The sequence below is a fragment of the Panthera leo genome, chromosome B4 (assembly GCF_018350215.1).
Source record: "Panthera leo isolate Ple1 chromosome B4, P.leo_Ple1_pat1.1, whole genome shotgun sequence".
Lineage (NCBI taxonomy): Eukaryota > Metazoa > Chordata > Mammalia > Carnivora > Felidae > Panthera > Panthera leo.
The window spans coordinates 120,237,167-120,262,354 of record NC_056685.1 but is presented as its reverse complement, the minus strand read 5'-3'; the positions used below and the strand labels follow the sequence as shown (position 1 = coordinate 120,262,354).

Sequence of the window (25,188 nt, the reverse complement as noted above, 5' to 3'; positions counted from 1 at the left end):
AAGTTAAGGGTTTTAGAGGATTAAGTCTCTGAAAAGTGATAACATAAAGGGACTATTTAGTAACTCAACTTGAACATCCCATTCCCAAAGCATTTATGCACTTTTAAGGAATTGTTTCATTCTTCACAATAATCCTACAAGTTATTACCCTCACTTCACAGATAAGGACACTGTGGAAAAGATAAATGTACTATCTAAGGATCTCACAATTGGTAACATCAAGATTTGAATCCAGTCATTTTAACTCTAAGGGCCACATCCTGTCTCCCCAGAAATAATAGAGCCAATAAACACAGAGTACCCCAGTAAAACATAACACATGCCTTCAGGAAAACAATCATTTAAGAGATTTAAATAGCACTCATATATAAATACATAATCTTAGCTCTTTTGATCATTGTAAGACACAGAACTATCAAGAAAGAGCTAAGAGCATTATGTAATATTAATTTGAACTAAAAACAAATGACCTAGAAGTTCAAGTTCCTATCTCACTATTCATGAGCACAATCTTATTTTAGTAAGTATTCTGCTATAACACATTTTATAAATGCATCTAATTTAATGCGTTTATTTTTTCAAGATGTTTTGAGTCCTTAAAAAAAAGATCACATGAAATGGCTCTTTGAGCACTTGCAATTTCACCACTCTTAAGGAAAAACACTACAGTTCAAAAGAAAAAGACACACCACAAAATTCTCTCCCTCAGACATTCATTTATTATTTTAGGTCACAGATAAAAGATTTCTACATAGATCAGAATAGACTATCAACTATATTAAAACTATTTTCTCGGGGCGCCTGGGTGGCTCAGTCAGCTAAGTGTCCGACTTCAGCTCAGGTCACGATCTCGCAGTTTGTGGGTTCGAGCCCCGCGTCGGGCTCTGTGCTGACAGCTCAGAGCCTGGAGCCTGTTTCAGATTCTGTGTCTCCCTCTCTCTCTGACCCTCCCCCGTTCATGCTCTATCTCTCTCTGTCTCAAAAATAAATAAAAACGTTAAAAAAAAAATTAAAAAAAAAAATAATAAAACGATTTTCTCTTTGTTCCAATCAATTGAAATTAACCAATTTCAACAAAGTTGTGACTAACACTTAGACCTCATACTGATCTCCTAAAACTCTTAGCCTGCATATCAAAAGTTTTCTTCAGAACAGACAATCACCTAACTTCTATGTTCTCCTTCTGCTACTTCACTACCCACCCTGTTAAGACATCATTTGTGTTAAAGTCCTCTCACCTTAGAAGTATTACAAGCTTCTCAAAGAAGCTTATTAAAGAAACCATCCCAACAAAAAAAAAAAAAGAAAAGAAAAGAAAAAGAAAAAGAAAGAAAAAAAGAAAGAAACCATGCTTTAAACATCTCTGTATCCACCACAGGATTTACACCTAGAAGACACTCAGATGTTTATTACCCAGTGGCGGTCAATAAAGATAAGCAGTTACTGGAGGCTTTCCATTATTGTCCTAAATTAAAACCTTTTTTGACTCTTCATTATGAAAAGTTTCAAATATATAGAAAAGCTGAGAAAAGATGAAGGTATCTTAAGTGGACATTTTCCACTTAAGAGTCAACTCAACTGTTAACTCTAATTAAATTTTGAGGCTCTTTTTTATACAAAAATTACTAAAACAAAATGTAAGACAATCTTGTGCACTCTATTGTTTACTTATTCACTTCATATTCTTTAAAATAGATTGGCAAAGAAAGTTACCTACTCAAAAGTATTTTTTCTCAACAACCTATCTTTAAGCAAAAAATGGCCGTAAAGTAACCTATTCTAAAAACTATTTGTCAAAATGTAGACTACATATTGATACAAACCTAATTTATAATTTTTTAAAGCTACTTTGCTAACTACAAAGTTGAACTCTTGCTGAAAACAAGACAGCTTAAGTAATAAAATCTAAGTAGATATATACCAATGTGTCTAGGATTTCCTAATAGTAATCATGACCTCCAGTAACCTATCCCTCAAAGCCACCAGGGATGGTTTCTGAGACATAGATATTCCCTGTGATCTCTATTTTACAGATCTTTTGTGACTGGTCAGTGGTGACAACCATCATGCACTGTATTTTTCATATGATTTGGGGACAATGTTCCTTTCTCAAAATGATAAAACAAAATCTAAATTTTTATTTAGATTAAGTTAAAAACAACTTGTTATTTAAGAAGACTGAGAGATAACAAGATATACACCTTAAAATTATTAAAGATAGTCTATGGTCATTATTGACCTAAGCAACTTGACTAACACTTTCAGCTTTCTACAATCATTTCTTTTATTTAAAACTTTTATTTATTATCATTTAACTTTTTATAATAATTTAATTATGCCTTTGCCTACACAATATCAGCAAGCCTCACCCATGAATACTGGCATTTGTATAACATAATGTAGATTTTGCAGTAAGGAAGGGACTATGTCCCAGCCTACATTTGGTAGAGTGGCTAGAATAATGAATATCAGTTAAATATTTATTACATATTTTTAAAATCAGTCTATCTTCATTATCTTCATAGGAAGAGTCATTTAACTGAGGGTGTTTTAAAGCTTACACAGCTGTCAAAGCAAAAGAAACAGGGCAGCAAATGTAACTTTTAAGACAAAAATAAGATTAAAGCTGACTTATTTTAAAAAAAATGTCTATTCTAAAACTGGATAAAAAATAATCATAAATATGAGACTAGAAGACTATTAATAAATGTTGTTAAATTCATTTTAAGGGTAGTCTCCTGGCAAGAGAATCTTGTGTCAAAATAAACAAATACCTAATAGTAATAAATGAATGTTTAAACAGTAAACACACCCACATATACACTCTTTTTTCAAAACATCTTCCCCCAGGGGTGCCTGGGTGGCTCACTTGGTTCAGCATCCAACATCGGCTTAGGCCACGATCTGATGGTTCGTGAGTTCAAGTGTCACATCAGGATCTGCCCTGAGCATGGAGTCTGCTTGGGATTCTCTTTCTCTCCCTCTTTGCCTCTCCCCAGCTTGTGCTTTCTCTCTCTCTCGAAATAAATAAATAAACTTAAAAAATATTTTTAAAATATTTCATAAAAAAAAAAATCTTCCCCCAAAATAAATGCCCAAAGTTGATGCAGTAGAATTGAAAGAAATTTCAAAATGTAGAGTTATTTTTCTATGCAAAGGAAGTAAAAGGTATACTGGTGAGACAGAAACTATATTTATATAGTGCTTTTATTATAAATTAAATATAATAGCAGCCTTGATAGTTATAATATTCTTACCTAACAGAGAAGGTGATGATACTTCAATTTTTAAGGGATATATATATAGATATATATATATAGATAGATATATATATATATATCTATATATATATATACAAAGCAACCATTTCTCACTTATGATTGATACATATAATTTGGCCAAAGATTTCCCTTTAATGGTTTGTGTAATAAAGTAGAATTTAAAAACTAGAAAAGTTAACGAAATCCAATTAAGGGCGTTTATCTCAGAAATCTCTCTAAAATAAATATTCTTTATAAAGGAAATAAGAATATGTTTGAAAAGAACACCTATATTTAGATACCATTTTAATCCTAAACATGCTACTCTGCAGAACTACAAAGTCAGTTACAAAGTTATAACAGAAACACAGCAGAACAAACTCAATGCCTAGTAATTAACTACCTATCAGACATGATAAAAGTTTCAGAAGTAGAGGAGTAAGGAATATTTCACTGAATTTTCAAAAATTAAATGACCCTGAGATCTTGCCATTTGCGACAACATGGATGGACCTAGAGGGTATGATGCTGAGTGAAATAAGTCAGACCAGAAAATCATACCATATGATTTCACTTATATGTGGAATCTAAAAAACAAAACAAATGAATAAACAAACAAAAAGCAGAAACAGACCCATAAATACAGAGAACAAACTAATGGTTGCCAGATGAAAAGATGGGCAAAATGAGTGAAGAGTGGGAGGTACAGGCTTCCAGTTATGGAATAAATAAATCACGGGGATAAAAGGTACAGCATAGGGAACATAGTCAATGGTAAATAGTATTGTGTGGTGACAAATGGTAGCAACACTTACGGTGAGCAAATTAAATAAATAAGATAAAAGTAGATCCTCTGTCAGAATGCCTAAAATAAAAAAGACTACAAAAAAGTTTGGCAGGAATGTGAAGAAACTATAAATGCTGATGGATACAACCGCTCTGGAAAAACTGACGCTGAACAAACACTAACACTATTACCCAGCAATTCCATGTCTAGATAATGTGTCATATATACCAATGGCACATTAAGAATGTTCATAGAAGTTCCCCATATATTAATGAAAAACTGCTATGTTCAGCAACATAGACATATCCCATGAACATACATTTAAGGAATGGAAGCCAAACTACAGGAGCACAGATACCATGATTCCATTTAAATAAAGTTCAAAAACAGGAAAAGTTACTCTCAAGTGTCAAAGGACCATATAGCAGTTACCCCTAGAGAGAAGGTGGGGAGAGGTAATGACTACGAGAAGATATGAATATTAGCAATGTTCCTTGATCTGGATACTGGTTATACAGGTGTGCTGACTATGAACATTCATCAAGCTATACGCTCATGATTTGTGCACTGTTCTGCATAAGTTCTTAAAAATACATTTATATTTAAAACTCTAAATAGGCACAGTTTTCATTCCATAAATGTCACCCTGAAATGTCTTACATCTCTATTGAGATTCTAGAAAGAGTAAGGGTTAGGAACTAAGAGCTGCTTCTAAATGAACACTCAAAAACGAAACTGAATAGTATTTAAGTCTAAATAGTAGCTTCAAATGCTAAGAAGCTATAATTAATTATCCATTTTAACATGTTTACAAGTTGTGTTTGGTTAAGCTTACCCAAATAATAGCTTTTAAAAATCTTAATTTTGCATACAAAATTATTTTGTATACAAACCCAGCCTAAACACATTATTTAGTTGCAAAAAAAAAAATCAACTTTACACTTTTCTTGAAACTCTTAGGAATTGTTCATTGCACTTCATGAATTACTCACTATGAGATGTTTCTTCAATGAATGTCTTTCAAAAACAATAAAAACTAGCAAAAACTGGTTTTGGAAGCATAAAGCCAGAATAATAATAATAACAGACGTCCAATCAGGTACAATGACGTTACCATGCACACAAGTAAATTTTTATTTACCAATTCTTTTTATCTTGCTACATTCCAGGTTTCATAAATATGTACTTTTTTTCATCTGTTCTGTAGGTGCTTTTATTACTACTCCACTCCTCTCAGAAACCTTCATTTAGGTTAAAAAGTCAAAAAGTTGTACATGATCTGAAATTATAATTCATCGCTTACTGTTGTGAACTTCAAATAACTTTGGCAAAAAGTACACAGAGAGAATCTCCTAGCCCTAGTACCTAACCTGATGTTTACTTCAAAGTCAAATTTAAGATCATATAATCTGCTATAAAACACAAATGCAATCAAGTACACCGTATGCTAGATCAAGAAAGACTGCGAGAGTTTTTAAAAAAAAAAAAAAAAAAAAAAAAAAAAAAGCTCTCAGTCTCAGTGTCCCTTTATGTGGGGGGAAAAAGACCAAGAAGAATATCCTTTTCATTATTTTTCTCCTGGCTTCTCTAAGATCAACACTGTCATACATAACTTTCTGTGATGATAGAAAGTTCTATGCCTGCAATGTCTAGTATAGTAGTACTAGCCATATATTGCTAAGGAACATTCCAAATGTGACTACTGCAACCAAATTTAGTTTTTACGAATTGAAATAGGCATATGTAGCTTGTGGTTACCATACTGGATAGCACAGGTCCAGATTATCTATCTTCTATGATTCCCTTTTAATAAAAAATGAGATAACTAAAAAAGAATTAAAACTTCGAGTAAGGGAAAAATTAAAATGAGGCTTCAACTCCAAGGTGGTTACAGATGTAGCTATTCCTTAAGGAACTAGCCAGTAGTCCAGATAGGATACTCAGTTTAAAACACCGTAGGTTTGAAAGAGGCAAAGAAAGAAGATTCAAAACTACATCCAAGAATGTAGATCCATCCACAAAACCACGAATACATTCCAAAACTATCTTTTTCCACAAAGCAATAAATTTGGGTGTGGGGGGTGGGGGATATAGTGGTTTCCTAAGAGAACCCAATTCTGGCAGTGAGCAGTGAGAATGGCTGTATTATTGTGCAATATCTAATCAATTACCTATTATTTGTGCCTGGTTTTCATGTTCTATGAACAACAGAAGTTTCAACATTATCAGAGAATTTCAGCATATGAACTACTGATATAAACACAAACACCTAGAAACTCTTTCGGTTAAGCACAAAGACACTATTAGGTTACATCCTTAATAAATAATACAAAATTTAGTACATTTGGTGTTCTTTGATTTGCCAATAATATAACTGATTATAAAAGCTAGTGTTGGAGGTTGATCATTTACATAACTTCGTGGCCTCATTAATAGCTTTTTAAGCATTCAATACTCCAGAAACCACTTATATTTTAGTGAGCTTGGTGAACTGAGAAAACAATGTTGAAAAATGACAAATCAATCAGCATTTAAGATAAGATCAGCTCTGAACTTAAAGACTTCCAACCAAATGGCAATAAAAACAAGATTTACAGTCAGATACATACCACATACCAGCAATCTATCACAAGACCAAGGTTCCTACTTCATAAAAGGATAACCAAAGCCAATTGAGTCTTTAATATACTTGTTTGGTAAATAAGCTGATTTTGGAAAAGTCACAAATAATGTATATCCACAACTGTATGACTGTGACAGTTACTGGAAAATATGTGTAATAAATCCCAAACGCCTTACAATCCATATGTTTCACTTGTAGAGAAATAAAAGTACTTTTAGAAACAGTAATTTTTATTTTTAAAGAATATATTTCTACAGAGGTTTTAAACCTGGAGGTTTTCAATCCTTTAAAAATTCCAACAGAAAACTGTTAGTAAAATTTAACACTAACAATCCTCCACATTTCTGAGAACCATCTGTTGCTCTCTTAAGTCAAATTAAAAAATAAAAAATAAAAATACAACTCATTCAAATGACTCTGCTAAAAGAACAGTTACTTTTAAAATAACTTTGAAATCAGTATATCTCAAAACACATTTACCAACTATTCCACAAATGTACCCCCTTCTGATAATAAAATCAAGTTAAACACAAAAGAATGTTACGGAAGTCTATTTTCCAGAAAATAGACTTTTATTTTATATAAAATAAAAGGGGAATAAGAATGCACTAAATAAGAATGCATTTAATGTTGGAAAATTTAACTATTTTGCCAATAGCTTGCTGACAAATTTGAAAAGGAACACAATTTTTATTCCAAAACAAATACTTTGCTAAAAATCTAATATGCTCCTTTACTCAACAGAAACATTTATTTTATTAAGTAATCAAAATTAAATTACAAGATGGGGTGATATATCAAACAATATATTTGTAACCAGGAGATTCAGGGCATGTTTAAAAGCGTTTATTTTTGTATGACTTCATTAGATGGAAATGAGAAGTAAAGAACCCATTACTTTTGGCATTTCTTAACATAAAAACATATATGCACATTATACTACTTATTAACATGTGCATTTTTTGCCAATGGACTCTGAATTAAAACTTACCTGTTTTGTTGACTTTTTTGTGCCATTGAAAATCTTCCAAGCTAGCCCATTGCCACCACTGGCAATGTGTCGACCAACATCAAATTCTCTAGTGACAGGGTTTCCCATTACAGCACTAGTGACATCAGCTGTTACTTTCGTAACAGTACTCTTTAACTTATTAAGCATGGACTCCATGGCTGCAATATTGAGTAGTTACCTAGAAACACAAGGGAACGGGGGAACGTTGATCATTTGTTTTTACTTGTTTCAACACTTAACATTCATTATTTAGTCTGAAAACTTAATATACCCCCAAAAGGGAATGAAACAATTCTAGAGTATAAAAGCTACATGTTGGTTTTGTCTTCAAAGAACCCAATACATTCTAATGCAATTTAAATCTAGGAACCAAACTGTTCCTTTCAACCTCAATTATTACAGACCAGGAAGAGAAAAGACACTTGACGCTGACATGAATGTTGTTCAACTATATAACATGAACCCGCAATACTTTAAGGGTATTAGAGGGCCCAAATCTTTCTTCAGACTAAAAACAGCCATATAAAACCTGAAAGGAGCTAATGCTATCTATACTAAACAAGAAGTTTGTATTTGATACAAGTTTCATTCACTAATAAAATAATCATTGAGGGGCACCTGGCAGCCTCAGTCACAAGAACTTATGATTCTTGATCTGGGGGTCGTAAGTTTGAGCCCCAAGTTGGGTATAAGATTACAAAAATAAATAAATAAACTTCAGAAAAATAAAAAATAATAATGATATAAGGTGCCTTGGTGGCTTGGTTGGTTATGCATCCAACTGTTGGTTTCAGCTCAGGTCAGGATCTCATGGTCATAGGATCAAGCCCCACATCGGGCTCTGTGCTGGGCATGGAGCCTGCTTGGGATTCTCTCTCTCCCTCTCCCTGCCCCTCTCCCCAGCTTATGCTTGCGTACACTCTCTCTCTCTCAAAATAAATAAATAAGCATTAAAAAAAAGAGAGACAAAGAGAAGCATTTGGAGAAATTTTAAAAATAATAAGTAAAATAACTACTGATGACCTATGAAATCACTCAAGAATATCTTCTAAAAGAAAAGCATTGATGGCAAAAGGACAGTAAAACATGCACAAGCAGTAAGTCATAAAATATTTTTTCTTTTAATATTTATTTATTTTTGAAAGAGAGAGGGAAGGAGGGGCAGAGAGAGAATCCCAAGCAGGCTCTACCCTGTTAGTGCGGAGCCCAATGCAGGGCTCCAACTCATAAACTGTGAGATCATGACCTGAGTCAAAATCAAGAGTCAGATGCTTAACGGACTGAGTCACCTAGCACCCCTCATAAAATATTTTTAAAATTTTACACACTTCTGGCCATGATGTAGAAACAAAGACTGAATTTATCCTCTTACCTTAAGCAGCTAGAAGCTGGACAAAACGTATGAAATAAATGTTTTCAGGCAGCACAGGTAGGTAATCCCAATGAGAAAGCAAACTAACAAGGTGAACCCCAGGATTGCTCCAGCTTTCTGCCTAGAGGTACACTGCAAACCACAGAGTAGAGAGCAGAATTCCAAGCAGCGGTCTAGCTGAGTTAAAGAGTTGAGGAGAGGGGCTCCTTGGCGGCTCAGTTGGTTAAGCATCTGACTGCGGCTCAGGTCATGATCTCACAGCTCATGAGTTGGAGCCCCGCGTCAGGCTCTGTGCTGACAGCTCAGAGCCTGGACCCTGCTAAGGATTCTGTGTCTTCCTCTCTTTCTGACCCTCCCCCGTTCATGCTCTGTCTCTCTCTGTCTCAAAAATAAATAAATGTTAAAAAAAATTTTTTTTTTTTTTTTTTAAAAGAGTTGAGACAAATTGGGAGTTCAAGGATGCAGAAGTGCCTAGGAGTTCTGGGATACAATTTCAAAGAGAAAGGGGAAAATTAGGGAACAAGAGAGAAAGAAAGAGAAAGAGAGAAGGAAACTATGCTAAGAAAGAGCTCAGAAATTTTCAGAGAAATCTGATGCACTGTTGAACACTAAGATGCCCACACATGGTATGAAACTCCACCAGGTCAGGCAAGGACCAACTAGAGAGCTGTAAGCTGAATAGTTCCAGAGTCCACACAGGGCTGCAATTCATTTAATTTCTCACCAGCTAGAGTAGAGGCCTCAATGCTCAACCAAAAGCATTCAGTAGAAACCCCAAAAGAACCATGCCTTAGTAGTGAGATAAACTGTTCTCAGAGTAAAATCTACTCTAAACCTGCCCTAAAAAACTAAAAGTAAGTCTCAAATGATCAAACTAATCATGAATTACTTAACTGACCAGAATGAAGCCCAATATTCATGAAAGAAAGACAAAAAAAAATTTCAGAAACCTAACAATGTAACATTCACAATGTTCACCATGCAATCAATAAATATTAGATTTGCCAAGAAGCAAGAAAATGTGCTCATAATCAAGAATAAATCAGTCAATAAATCCTCCAAAATGATAGGTTATAAACATTAAAAACATTAAAAAGCTATCATAATGAAAGCTCAGTTGGTTAAGTATCCAACTCCTGGTTTAGGCTCAGGTCATGATCTCACAGTTCGTGAGTTTGAGCCCCCTATTGGGCTCTGTGTTGGCAGCACAGAATCGGCTTGGGATCTTCTCTCTCCTTCTCTATCTGCCCCTCCCCTGTTCACTCACTCTCTCTCAAAATAAATAAACTTAAAAAAAAAAATCTATCACATATCTAAGTATTTCAAGGAAAACATGAACATAATGAAGAAAATAGGGTCTTTTTTAAAAACCCAAATGAAAATTCTAGAGATAAAAAGTAAAATATTTCAAATAAAAAATTTAGAGAATATGATTAACAAATTAGAGAAAGTAGGAAAAAAAATTAGTAAAACCTGAAGGTAGAGTAAAAGCCTAGGGAAAAAAAAAATGAACAAAGTCTCAATGACCTGTGGGACAATATCACAGTATAACATATATAACTGAATCCCAAAAGTAAGAAGGAAAAGGGAAAAATAACATTGGAAAGCATAATGGCCAAAATGTTTCTGAATTTGATGAAAACTACACAAGGTGTCAAGAAATTCAATAAACCACAAGCAGGATAAACAGAAAACCATGTTTGGACATGTCATATTAAATAGCTAAAAGTCAGTAAGAGAAAATCTTAAAAGCAGCCAGAGGGAACAGGAAAATTACATAGAAAGGAAAAAAGATAAGAATTTTCCACAGACTTCTAATCAGAAACTATACAAGCCAGGGAACAACTGAATGGAGGTCTGTAAAGTGCTAAAAAAAACAAACAAAAAAAACAAAAACACCTGTCAACCTAGAATTCTATAAGGCAGGGGAAAAAAAAACTTTCAAAAATAAATGTGAAATATTTCTTCAGGAAAACAAAATCTGAGAGAATTTGTTGCCAACAAATATTCACTAGAAGAGATATTAAAAGAAGTCCTTCAAACAGAAGGAAAAAGATACCAGATGGAAATGTGAATCCATAAAAAGAATGGAGGACACTAGAAATAAAAATTACGTGGGTTTATAAAAAAACTTCTCAAGTTATTTTTAAAAGATAACTGATCATTTAAAGCAAAAAAACAAAATACATATACCTATATATATATATATATATATATATATATATAGGTATATGTAGAAGTAAAAAATATGACAAAACAAAACAAGCACAGGAGAGAAGAAATAGAAGTATATATGAGAGATTCTTCTATTATATTTCAAGTAATATAACATCACTTGAAAATAGATTATAGCAAATTAAAAACACATTAAATCCTAGACTAATAACTAAAATAATAGATACAGCTAAAAAGTCAATAATGGAAATAAAATGGAATCCTAAAATAAGATGAATACAAAAAGATGTAGGAAAAGAGGAAGAAAGGAACAAAGAACAACTGTAACAAGTAGAAAACAAATAGCAAGAGAGCAGATTTAAATCTGACCCTACAAATAATTACATTAAGTGTAAATGATTTAAAATTCCAATTAAAAGATGAAACTGTCAAACTAGATTAAAAAGCAAGACCCAACTATGTACTGCTAACAAGAAATCCACTCCAGGGGTGTCGAGGTGGCTCAGTTGGGTAAGTGTATGACTCTTGATTTCAGCTCAGGTCATTATCTCATGGTCATGGGATCAAGTCCCACACTGGAGCCTGCTTGGGATTCTCTCTCTCTCCCTCTCTCTCTGCCCCTCCCCAGCTCATGCACATTCTTGCTGTCTCTCTTAAAATAAATAATAAACATTAAAAAAAAAAAGTCCACATTACAGGATGACTTAAAACTGAAAAAATGTTAAAATATACCAAGCAAGAGTGGCTATATTAATTACAAACAGAATAGGCAACATTTCATAATAACAAAGATGTCAATTCATCAAGAAAACATAAAATCTTCAATGTGTACACACTGAATAAGAGCTTTAAAATAAAGACAGCAAAAAAATGACTGAAAGAAACAAACAAATCCATAATTATACTTAGAGACTTCAAGGATCCTCTTTCAGAAATAAATGGACATAGACTGAGCAGACAAAAAAAAATCAGTAAGGATATAGAAGACATAAACAACACTATCAAACAACATGACCCACCCATAATATCCTACTTGACAAGAGCAGAATGCATTTTGTTTTCATGTGTACGTGGAACATTAATTAAGACTAACTATATTCTTGGGGCTCCTGGGTGGCTTTGTCGGTTGGGCGGCCAACTACAGCTCAGGTCATGATCTCGCGATCTGTGAGTTCGAGCCCCGCGTCGGGCTCTGTGCTGAGCACTCAGAATCTGGAGCCTGCTTCCGACTCTGTGTCTCCCTCTCTCTGCCCCTTCCCTGCTTGCTCTCTCTCTCTCTCTCTCTCTCAAAAATAATTTTAAAAAAATAAAAAATAAAAAAAAGACTATATTCTTGGCCATAAAACAAATCTCAACATATGTAAAACTACTGAAATATAAAATACATTATTTGACCACAATGAAATTAAACTAGAAATAAGTAGTAGGTAAATATCTTTTTAAAAAAATGCAAAACATATTTGAACTTCTCAAATATGTATTAAATACTTCTCAATAACCCAAGGGCTAAAATAAATAAGTCACAGAAATTTTTAAATACTTTGAGGTGACTGAAAAGTAAAAATCTGTGGGATGTAGGCAAGCTGGTGACTAGTGGAAAAGACACAACTTTAAATGTTTATATGAGGGGGGAAAAACGCCAAAATTAGTGCTGTCACCTTCCATCTTAGAAAGCTAGGGGAAAAAATAAAGAAAACAACTAAACTCAAATTAAGTAGGAAAAAGAAAATAATGAGTAGAAATCAATGAAACACATTGAATTTAATGTAACACTCTATTTTACAGAAATAAAAGAAAAATCAATGAAGCCAAAAACTATGGCTTTAAAAAGCCACTAACTACATTAAGAAAATGTTTAAAGACACAAATGACCAATATCAGAAATAGAGGAAATCCTACAGATTCTAATCCTATATAAATCCCAGATTTTAAACAATAAGGTATTACAGATGACTTTATGCCAATTAATTCAACAACTTGGATGAAATGGAAAAAATCCTTGAAAGCCAAAACAATTGACTCAAGAAGGAACAGGAACTCAGAATAGTCCTACATAAAAGAAATCCAATTCATAACTACAACCTTTACCACAAAATATACTCCAGGCTCAAATGGCTTCCCTGTTGAATTCTATCAAATATTTAAGGAAAAAATAAAAACCAGATCTGTACAAGCTCTTCTAGAACACAGAGAGAACAATTTTCATGTCATGTTATATAGTCAGTATTGTCCTGATACCAACAACTAATGACCCAAGAAAACTGCATACCAATATTTGTCATCAACATGCAAAAATCCTTAACAAAATATTAGCACATCAAATCCAATAAACCCAACCCTATAACCAAGTGAGATTCATCTAAGGAACGCAAGGTTGATTTAACACTCAAAACAAATTCACGTAGGGGCGCCTGGGTGGCTCAGTCGGTTGAGTGTCCGGCTTCGGCTCAGGTCATAATCTCGCAGTTTGTGAGTTAGAGCCCCTCATCGGGCTCTGTGCTAATAGCTCAGAGCCTGGAGCCTGTTTCAGATTCTGTGTCTCCCTCTCTCTCTCTGCTCCTCCCCGGCTCATGCTCTGTCTCTCTCTCTCTCTCTCAAAAAATAAAAATAAAGATTAAAAAAAAATTAAAAAAAAAAAAACAAATTCATGTAATTCACCATACTAACTACATAATGGGGGAGGGGCATATGATCATCTCAATAAAGGCAAAAAAGATTTTTAACAAAATTCAATACATATTCACAATAAAAATTCTCAGCTTAGAACAGGAAAACAAAAAAACAAAAAAAAACTTCCTCAGGGCTCCTGGCTGGCTCAGTTGATAGAGCATGATGCTCCTAATCTCAGGGTTGTGAGTTCAAGCCCCACATTGGGCATGGAGCCTACTTTAAAAAAGGAAGGAAGTAAAGAAGGAAAGAAAGGAACTTCATCAATCTGATAAATAGAATCTTTGAATACCTACAGCTACTATTATATTTAAAAATAAAAGATTGATTGCTTTCTTCTTAAAGTAAAAATATTTACTTTTACCACTTCAGTTCAAAATTCTAATGGAGGTCTTAGCCAAAGCAATTAAGAGAACAAAATAAAAAGGTATTCGGATCATGTACAATTAAAGTCAGAAGGAATCTACGAAAATGCTACTAGAATATGAGTTTAGCATTACAGTAGAATGTAAGAATGGAATATTTTTTAAAAAAAGACTATTTCTGGGACACCTGGGTGGCTTGGTTCGTTAAACTCCCACTTCGGCTCAGGTCATGATCTCATGGTTCACGGGTTCAAGCCCTGAGTCAAGCTCTGTGCTGACAGCTCAGAGCCTGGAGTCTGCTTCAGATTCTGTGTCTCCCTCTTTCTTTGCCCCTCCCCCACTCACGCTCTCTCTCAAAAATAATCATTAAAAACAATTTTTTTAAAGACTATTTATACTAGAAACAAACACTGAAATTTCAAAAATACCATCTCAAGAACATGAAACACCTATCTAAATTTAAAAGATATATAAGACTTGTACAGTGAAAATAACAAAAACTGCTGAGAAAAACTGAAGAAGACTTAAAGGAAAGATTGTGGGGGCACCAGGGTGCCTCAGTTGGTTAAGCGACCAACTACTGATTTCGGCTCAGGTCATGATTTCATGATCCTGAGACTGAGCCCCATGTCAGCTCCTCACTCAGTGTGGAGCCTGCTTAAGATTCTGTCTTTCCCTCTGTCCCTCCTCCGTGCATATGCATGTGCATGTTCTCTAAATAAATAAATAAATAAATATAAAAAAACTTAAAAAAAAAAAAAAGGAAAGATTGTGTTTATGAATTGAAAAACTCAATAATGTTAAAATACCAATTTTCCCTACTGATCTATATACTCAATGTAATCCCAGTGGAATCCCTGAGGCTTTTGTAGAAATTGATGAGCTGAACCAAAAATAATACTCTTGAGTAGGGGTAAAGCTCAGTGGTAGAGCAGTTGCCTGCAAAAATAATACTCTTGAGGATACAGGCTTCACTAAATTGTCAAAGAGTCCATGGCACAAAAAGAGGTCTAAACCCTGTAACTTTCTTCAACTTCTGTGTTTACTCCTAAAACTGATTTGCCTAACAAAGTCTGTGTCCTACAAATCTTCCTTAACCCACACTTTCCTTACAATTTTCTCCCACTTGACCAAAGAAAAGTATTTTCTCAGCTATCCCAGTCTTATTATAGGGCATTTCCCTGGATATAAAAAACTTTGAAGAGTAGGGTAAATGCAATTCAAGAATGCATTAATACTGAAAGTCCTTTAAGAATAAAGCAAAAAATATCGGGGCGCCTGGGTGGCTCGGTCAGTTAAGCATCCGACTTCAGCTCAGATCATGATCTCACAGTTCATGAGGTAGAGCCCGGCATCCGGCTCTGTGCTAACAGCTCAGAGTCTGGAGCCTGCTTCGGATTCTGTTCTCCCTCTCTCTCTGCCCCACCCCTGCTTCTTGCACTCTCTCTCTCTGTCTCTCAAAAATAAATAAACATTAAAAAAAGTTTTTTTAATAAATAAAAAAAATAAAGCAAAAATAAGTTCGGGAAAAAATACTAAAGAGGATGTATGTGCTTTATTCCTTCCAGCCCAGATATTAACAGCAAGACCCCATGCCTTATCTATCACAGATTTACAATTAAGAAATAAGATGGCTGTCATAGGGATATATAAGAACAAGTTAATTTCAATCAACAGGCAAAAACTCCAAGGTTTTGATAAAAGCAAAACATAATCACAATATGCAAGTCTAGAAATTAGATCCTTTTTAACAACTGAAACTCTTTTTTTTTAATGTTAATTTGAGAGAGCACATGAGAGGGGGAGAGGAGCAGAGAGGGAGAGGGATAGAATCCAAAGCAGGTTCCGTGTGGACAGCACAGAGCCTGATGCAGGGCTCAGTCCCATAAACCATGAGATCATGACCTGAGCTGAAATCAAAGAGTCCAACACCCAACCAACTGAGCCATCCAGGTGACCTATAACTATCTAAACTCTTGACAAACATTTCAGATACCATCAACTTAAAAACATGCAAAGGAGTATATTGTTTTTCAAAATTATTTAGAGAACACACAAGCAAAAATATTTGGAAGGCCACTGGACTAAGGCAGCACTAGTTTATATCTAATTTTCTCTGTTAATTTAAATTATATTGATGTAAATATGACCTACTTTCTTCCATGACAGATTTGAAGTATCTATAAACAGAAATAGAGACTCACTTTCCCTTTTTAATTTAATGCATTTCTATAAGCAGTTAGAAAATGTTGCTGTTGGCATTATGAAAATATTTATTGCATGCCAAGTTGGTCTCTATGAACATCTGCTGCTGATTTTGATGGGGGAGGTGAAGGGACATAAAAACCCTATTTAAAACCTACATACCCATTCCTCTAACTCTGCCTAAGTCGCTACGTATTATATGCCATGTGCTGGTTATACACTGGAAATGCAGATGTAAATAGAAACACTTCTCTCTTTAGGGACTCAGTCCTGTAGCTAACTCAAACCTGCAAAGGTTTATAGCAATTAACAAGACGTACGTGCCATGCTCCAGGAGAGGAGCAAGACCATGATGTGATTTGAGAACTACAAATAGCTCAGTATGAAAACAAAGGATATTTTCAGAGGTAATATTCAAACTTGAAATGCCCATCCATCATCCAAACAGAGCCAACACTAGTGTGTGTACACATGATGAGAACAGACATGGAAATTCACCTGGTAAATTATTTAATATTTATTGAGTGCCCACTGTGTACGTGATACCATATAAGAAAGTGGGGGAGAAAGAAGGAAAAATAAGCCATGAAAGATCTTACCATCAAAGGGCCAAGAGACAGAGAAGTAAACCATCCATAGCATTAGCCTACAGTGATAAAATGCTACAGAATACACATACAAAGTCTTACATAGCAAAATAAATAAATAAATAAATAAATAAATAAATAAATAAATAAAGCAAAACAAAACAAAACACAAACAGGAACAGAGGGAAGGAAGTTTTCCCAAAACAGTAAAGCAAAGCTAGACATGTCTCTAACGGTGAATAGGAATGAACTAGGTAGAGAATGGGAAAAGTATAGGAGTAAAGACAAAGAGTAAAAACAAAGCAGTTCAGATAAAGCTGGAGGAAACAGGGAAGTATGGCAGAAGAGACTTATAAAAGCCAGATCACCAAGAGCAATTAGTAATAAGCAATCAAGCTATAAGCCACAGAAGGGTTTCAAGCATGAGTAAGATCAATCACTCTATCAAGCAAAGTGAAAGATATACTAGGAGTGGAAGGAGGGAATATGGCAAGACTAAAGGGAACATCAGTGTGATGAACTACATACATAGTGAGGGATGATATAATTTACAATGTATACAAAGCAAGAAAACAAAGGAAAGGACAAGGACACTTGGAAATAAGGACAAGGAAGATAGGGAAGAGATGGCAGGAAGAGGGGATGTTTCAAAGGTGTTAGTTATATGGATGCTTATTTTATAACTACATATTAAACTTTGCTATGCACTTTTACATACATCAAATTTTAAACAAATTTTAAAAGAGGGAGAGGTTGGGGTGCTGGGTGGCTCAGCTGGTTGAGCGTCCAACTTTTGATTTCAGCTCAGGTCATGATTCCAGGGTCGTGGGATCAGCCCCATATTGCTCTGCACTGAACATGGAGCCTGCTTGGGATTCTCTCTCCCTCTACCCCTCTCCCCTACTTGCTCTCTCTCTTTCTTTCTCTCTCTCTCTCTCAAAAAAAAAAAAAAAAAAAAGAGAGGGAGAGGTTGCTGAAGTAAGATAATAGCAGTAAGGAAGGAAAAGAAAGGAAAAAACAAGTACGAGTTAGAACTAAGTGAACTTCGTGACCAATTAGATAAAGGAAAGGGACAAAACTAGGAATCCCAATCAGGTCTCCCATTTCAGAGTCTAGGTGGAGAGTGAAGCCATTCACCAAGGCTTATAAGACTTACAAGAGATAACTCTGTTTTTGAGAGGAAGAATTCAATTTTTGACATTTTGAAGTTGAGTTGCCTGAATGACATTCACATGGAGATAGATCTAGTAGGTTTTTAGATATATAGGCCAAAAACTTAGAAAAAAAGTCTTGACTGAAGACTAAACTTTGGGCACCATGAGCTTATAAAGCAGTACAGCAGTTAAGGCTGTGAGCTTGAAAAAGGTTGCCAAGGAGAGCTTTTAAAAGAAACCTTGGGAATGCAAGCTTGGTGCAGCCACTCTGGAAAACAGTACAGAGGTTCCTCAAAAAACTAAAAATAGAACTACCCTACAATCCAGCAATTGTACTACTAGGCATTTATCCAAGGGATACAGGGGTACTGTTTCAAAGGGACACATGCACTCCCATGTTTATGGCAGCACTGTCAACAACAGCCAAAGTATGGAAAGAGCCCAAATGTCCCATCGATGGATGAATGGATAAAGAAGATGTGGTATATATATACAATGGAGTATTACTTGGCAATCAAAAAGAATGAAATCTTGCCATTTGCAACTACGTGGATGGAACTGGAGGGTATTATGCTAAGTGAAATTAGTCAGTCAGAGAAAGACAAAAATCATATGACTTCACTCATATGAGGACTTTAAGAGACAAAAGAGATGAACATAAGGGGAGGGAAACAAAAAGAATATAAAAACAGGGAGGGGGACAAAACAGAAGAGACTCATAAACTGAGGGTTTATGGAGGGGTTGTGGGAGGGGGGATGGGCTAAATGGGTAAGGGGCAGTAAGGAATCTACTCCTGAAATCATTGTTGCACTATTTGCTAACTAATTTGGATGTAAATTTAAAAAAAAAAAAGAAAGAAAGAAAGAAAGAAACCTGAACCCGGGGCAGCTGGGTAGCTCAGTAGGTTAAGCGTCCAACTCTTGATTTCGGCTCAGGTCATAATCTCATGGTTCATGGGTTCAAGCCCCACATCTGGTTCTGCACTGACAGTGTGGAGTCTGCTTAGGATTCTCTCTCTGCCCCACCCCTGTCCATACACTCTCTTTCTTTCTCTCAAAATAAATAAATAAACTTTAAAAAAAAGACCTGAACTTAAATGAGATTTTGAATTATTAGCAATATTCCTCTGACATATAAGTAAACTAGAGTCCAAATATCCTTTCTTAAAATGTTAGCTTTTCAAATTGTCACTTGATTGTTGAATAAAGAAAAAAAGCCCGTATTTTTCGAAAGATAGTTACAAATGACAGAAATATCCATTCATATAAGCCATTTCCCCTTGTATACCATTTAGTAGAATACACGTGAAATTCAATCATCTTTCCCTCCTGAATCCAGGCAAAATAAGATTTGGGACAACTTAATTATGATTCCAAGATTATATCTCTCTGTATCTGGCTCAGTCATCACTTGGTTTTTGGTAGAACCAGAAGGTAAATCTGCTGTAATACCAGATTTTACAAGCAGCTGGCAGAAAGTGGGTTGACTGTTACAGCACCTGATGGCAGGTAGCTGAAAGGAATTGGCAGTTCTTACAGTTCTGCCTACTTACAAACTCTAGATACAGCAGGAATAGAGTAGGTAAAATTAGATTTAAACTTAAAAAAATTCCTACATTTTCAAGTAACACAACTGCCAAGAATCCCTTACTTCCCCAAGAATAAAATATCAAAAAGTAGAATTAGCTCACATTTATGTTGTAAATACTGTAATGCAAATTTAAAAGTTACTATAATTACATCTGATAATGAAATAAAGTTTAGTACTTGTTAGTCTCACGGCACCTAGCAGAAACGAGACTTTCAATAAGCACAAAATAATACACACTGACCACTAGGTGAACAGTACAAATAAATACCAATGAACTCAAAATAGTTTGCTTTATTCATTAAAGAAGCACAAGGGTCTGAGATTTCTCTCCATATAAATGCCTGAATATAAAAGAATACCACTTATACAGTGATTTATACAGTTAGGTATTCGTAAAATGAAATTTTGTAATTCAAAATAAGAATTACATTAACATGACACAAATGCTTTTGGTAAAATGATTCATAAAATTTGAGAAAAAATGTCGTACCTACACTCCCATATGCAATGTGTATCTGTTTACATCTAAAGTAAGATGGTTCTGAGATATATTCTTGAAATACATTTTTTTCTTGTGAGAACACTCAGAGATCACTACAAGCTTTAAAAAGATATAATTTTCAAAAAAAATGATGGACACTATTCTTTAGCCTTTCCATCATGGTTAATCCTATTCAGAAAACAAAGATCACACAAGCAGAGTACAATCATTCTCTTTACAACTACAGAAAGTATCTAATTATTATCAGTTGAGCTAGAACAGATTACTTACAGGAGACAAGCTGATTTAGGAAAAACATAGAACACTAAAGAGACTTAGGAATGAACAATGATGCACACATTTGTTCAACAAATTATTGATTACCTACCAGGTAGAAAGCACCATACTAGGTACAGTAAGAGAAACAAGAAGTAAAACATTCCATCACTATTTACAAACTTAAGACCACTGTACAATAAGCCTTAGAAAACAACATAAGAAATTACAAGGCAATATATGCTTAAACATCAAGTCAGCAATTTAAACAGTAAGATCTGAGGAGAGATTACATCCAACTCTTGTGAAGGCACTTCAACGAACCCCATGTACTTAGTGTAGTTTTTACTACAGGAAGTCAAGCAGATTCTTGAAATTACCATAATTTCAAAAAAGTAGCAGCACTGGGGTGGCAGCATCTCACTATTCAGCCCCTTCAGCTGGAGAATGGGGAAAAGGAATAATCAGGTAGGAAATTAGACTAAATGACCACTAAGGTCACTTTCTTACATCTACAGTAAGATGATTTAAGAATATACAAAATCTGAAATACAATGGAGTAAAATGTGTGAAAGCTGAAACTCATAAAGCACTGAACTGTTGTCTAAGGCAACAGTTTTCAAACTCTGATGAACATCTAAATTCATCTAATAACATCCAAAGGACTGAATAATTTGTTAATTACATAGATGCCTATCTACCGTCTCAAACCTTTGGAATCAGAACCTATAAATGTGCAGTCAGGGCAGCATTTGTATTTTGAGCAGCTCCTCAGGTGTTCTGATGCACAGTGTGAGAATTAAATGTGATATGACTAAGTACACAATCTTCAGTGGCAAGGAAACCTGGGTTCAAATGCCTGTTCTAATACTTACTAGCACTGTAACCACCAACTACCTCCCTAACACTATTTCTAATCCATAAAAAGGGGGAAATGCCACCCACATATCATGTGGTTGTTCAGAGGATTAAAGATGATGACACATAAAATGTTTAACACAATTCCTGGCACATTTAGTAAGCACTGAATTCATTCATTCATTCATTCATTCACTCATTCAACAAACATTTATTAAGCACTTACACAGTATCAGATGAGAAACATCTCATTAATTTATTAAGTATTAATAAATATGGCAACTCTGCAATGGTGTCATGTGAACATATAATTATGAGACTCTACCTTAACCAGGAAAGTCTTCCCTGAACCAGGAAAGTCTTCCCTGAACTGGATGAAAAGGAAAAGAAGCGCACTTCCAAGCAGAGGAAGCATCATAACCAAAAGCCATGTACCTGAAGCAGAACAGAAAGAACAAGGTGACTAGGGGAGAAAGGAATGCCAGAAAGCACTGTGGAGATGAGGTTCAAAAGGCAACTGGGAGGCCAAACAGGTTGTTAAGGATGTTAGTTTCTCTTAAAAAACAATGGAAACCACTGAAGGGTTTTAAACATGAAGACAATGTGATTAGATCTGCATTCTGAAACAGTCACTCAGTCTGGTGTGGAAAACTACAGAGCAGGCCACAGAAAATACAAGTAGACCATAATGAGGAAGCTGGTTATACCTCAGATGAGAGATGATGATGGCTGGAATGAGAGTACTAGTAGTGACGATGAAGAGTGGACATATTCAAGAAGCCAAATTAACAGGACATCAAGAGAGAGTGATATGAGTCATGAGAGACAGGAAGATGTCATACTCTACTCCTACAAAAAGGGATGGATGATGAAGCTAGTCACTGAGTTAAACACAGTAAGACGACCTATTTTGGGGGGGCGGGGGGTAAATAATGAATTTCAAACATGTGAGTTGGGTAGTTATTCCTAATGATAATTGATTTGTTCAGAAGTATTCTATGATACATGTCTGTTTCTGTTGCATGTTTACGGATCTTAGAAGACTAGGTTTCAGCATGTGTGTAAAGTGGATCTGAAAAGAATGAAGGTCCTTACCTTCCATTAGGTTCCTTTCCTTGACAACAATCCTCCAAAAGTTTCTTTTATGACTAGTTTAAAAATGACAAACCATATTTAAACTTTAAAATTAAAATTTTTATATTAAAGAATAAGACACAATGCCAAACCAAAAAAAAAAAAAAAAAAGCCTGCAAAGAAGGAAGCTTCAAGTACCTGACTTTCAAGCCATTACCAGAATACAACTGGCTTTTAAAGTGACAGGCAGGTCTGGAGCATTTTCGTTAGACTATGTTAATTTTCCGGAATGGAGAGGGATGCAAACGCTACTTTAAAAAATTATTATTCACAGAATCCAAATTGTAAAAAAAAAAAAAAAAAAAAAAAAAAAAAAAAAAAGTCAACATACAAATAATTCCTGAATTTGATCTACAAAAAACTAGTCTGCACTTACAATTTTAAGTCACTATTGACACGGCACTTTTAAGTGGCTCGAGTGCAGTGTCTCATGAAGACTGTCATAGGGCTGACCTGACAGTACTGGTATGTATTCAGTCGGATCCCAAGAAGTTTTTGCAAGCTTTACGGATCTAAACCTTCCTCCACCCTTTCTCTCCCGCTTAGAAAAAGAAGAGTGAGGGAGCCACCGAGGGGAGTGTTAGTCTTCGCAAAACACCTGCCCCACCCACCTCACCCACAATAACCTTCCGTTCCAGAACTAGAGCTACTGTCTGAAAAGGACGCCGGGCCGTAGGGCGCTGTTTGGTAACCCAGGTAATGAGGTGCAGACCTCAGAACTGACTGGAGCGGTCTCACCCAGTCGCGGAGTAGTATCCAATTTCCCAAAAGGGAACCAAGATCTCCACCACGGAAACCCGAGCTCCAAGGCCTGAAAGAGGGTTCTCCCTCCCACAGATGGCTCCGGCCCCGGTCTCCCGTCGCCTCAAGGCCTCTTCGGGGAACTCGGGCCTCTCGGATCCCCTCCCCGGAGCTCGCCAGTCCCCCAGCTCGGCTACACACGGGCGTCCACCGTCCCGGCCCGCAGCCGGCAGGCCCGTCACCAGGCAACAGTCACCAGCTCCAAGGGCCTTGGAGGCCTACCCCGGGTGCGGGTCCTTCCCCGTACCCTCCTTGCTGGCCTTGAGAGCCCAGATGGGAGTGTGGCAGGTGAAGGAGATCGCCCTGTGCCCGTGGGCGGTCACTCACCTCTTCCCTCTTTCCCCGGAGGGGCGGTGCTGGGGCTCGTTTCCCCCGCCCCCCCAAACGCTTCCTGGCTGCCCCTGCTCAGCCTCAGAGCCTTGCCGCGGCCGCCGGCTTACTCCATAGCCTTCTCCACCCGCGCGGCCTCAAAGGCTGGAGCCGGAGGAGGGAAGGGGGAGGGGAGGGGAGGGACTGGGGAGGAAGAGTACGGGAGGGGGAAGAAGACCGAAAGACCGGCCGGCCAGGGCATGACGTCACTTCCGTCAGGCTTGGAGGGGCGGGGCCTACGCTCCCTGGGCCCCGCCCACCGAGTGCCAGGTGGGGGCGGTGTTACGAGCTAGGGGAGGAACCCGAGCGCTAGCTGACGGCGGTCCTTTTGACTCCGCGATTCCGTAGCCTTGGCAGCCGGAGTAGGCTTCCGGGGCCAGGACCGAGCGAGCAGAGTTTCGTTAGCCCTAAAGGTGGCTTCTGCCGGAAAAGGAGGACAGGTAGCCCTATAGATCCTAACCAAATATGTTCTGAAAGGAAGGGCAGCTGAGAGGAGCGGGTGGTTTGGACTTGCCTCCTGAGGGCCAGCCCTTTCCTGACCCCGCCCCTTTCTCAGCCCACCTGCTGTCTGGTCCGCGGTAAAGAATCGCTCGCTATTCGGCTTTTTCCGGAGCTGCTCTGCCCAAGGTGTCCACGAAAGCAGTGCTTCACAAACATGAATATGCACACGAATCATCTGGGGACTTTGTTAAAATGTAGTTTGGATTCAGGGATTGGGTCTGATACTCCGCATATCTAGTAAGTTCCCAGATGACGCCAATGCTGCTGCTGGTCAGCAGGCTGCACTCAGAACAACAAAGGATTAAAGTACGAGGTGGCAAGCAGGAGAATTATTTCCTTAACCTAGACTACTTATTTAATGAAAGTTAGAGAAGCAGATGGCCACACCCTTGTCTGCACCGATCATAGACTCCTAGCCTTTTCCACCCCACTCCACCCTACCCCCGTCCCTACTCGCCCATCACTCCCTGGTCCCCTCTTCCTCTAATTCCTCCCTTTCCACTATTCACCCTCTGTCCCCTACTCCTGTCTCCGCATTGTCCACAGGGTCTTGGGCTAATATTTAAAGGATAGACAGCTTCTGTTACTAAAGGCATTTGAAGGTGATGGACTTTTATTTCTGTCATTTTGTCATAAACATCAGACTATTATGCAAAATTGGGCATCCTGTTTCCAAAGGAGGAGAGAGCTTAAATTCTTGGATTCTAACAACAAAAGACCTAGAAACAACAATCTACATGTTTCAACTTATCCCATTATCATTCTTAAAATTGTTTAATTAAAAATTTACTGGGGTAGGGGCGCTGGGGTGGCTCAGTCGGTTAAGCGTCTGACTTCAGCTCAGGTCATGATCTGGTGGTTCAAGCCCTGCTTCCGGTTTTGTGCTGACAGCTCAGAGCCCGGAGCCTTCTTCCATTTCTGTGTCTCCCACTCTCTCTGTCCCTCCCCTGCTCGTACTCTGTCTCTCTCA

The 25,188-nt window shown here is 36.6% G+C and overlaps 1 protein-coding gene across 1 annotated transcript in view; it reads right to left on the bottom strand.

The window, feature by feature from the left end:
* SCYL2 (SCY1 like pseudokinase 2) overlaps nucleotides 1-23,873 on the bottom strand; it is a 69,129-nt gene extending 45,256 nt beyond the window's left edge. The window contains exons 1-2 of the mRNA XM_042947498.1: nucleotides 23,676-23,873; nucleotides 7,662-7,860 (exon numbers count right to left, since the gene is read on the bottom strand). Of these exons, the coding sequence (XP_042803432.1) occupies nucleotides 7,662-7,838 (177 nt within the window). The 5' untranslated portion in view covers nucleotides 7,839-7,860; nucleotides 23,676-23,873. The remainder of the gene's footprint in view (nucleotides 1-7,661; nucleotides 7,861-23,675) is intronic.
* Nucleotides 23,874-25,188: the final 1,315 nt, after the last annotated feature.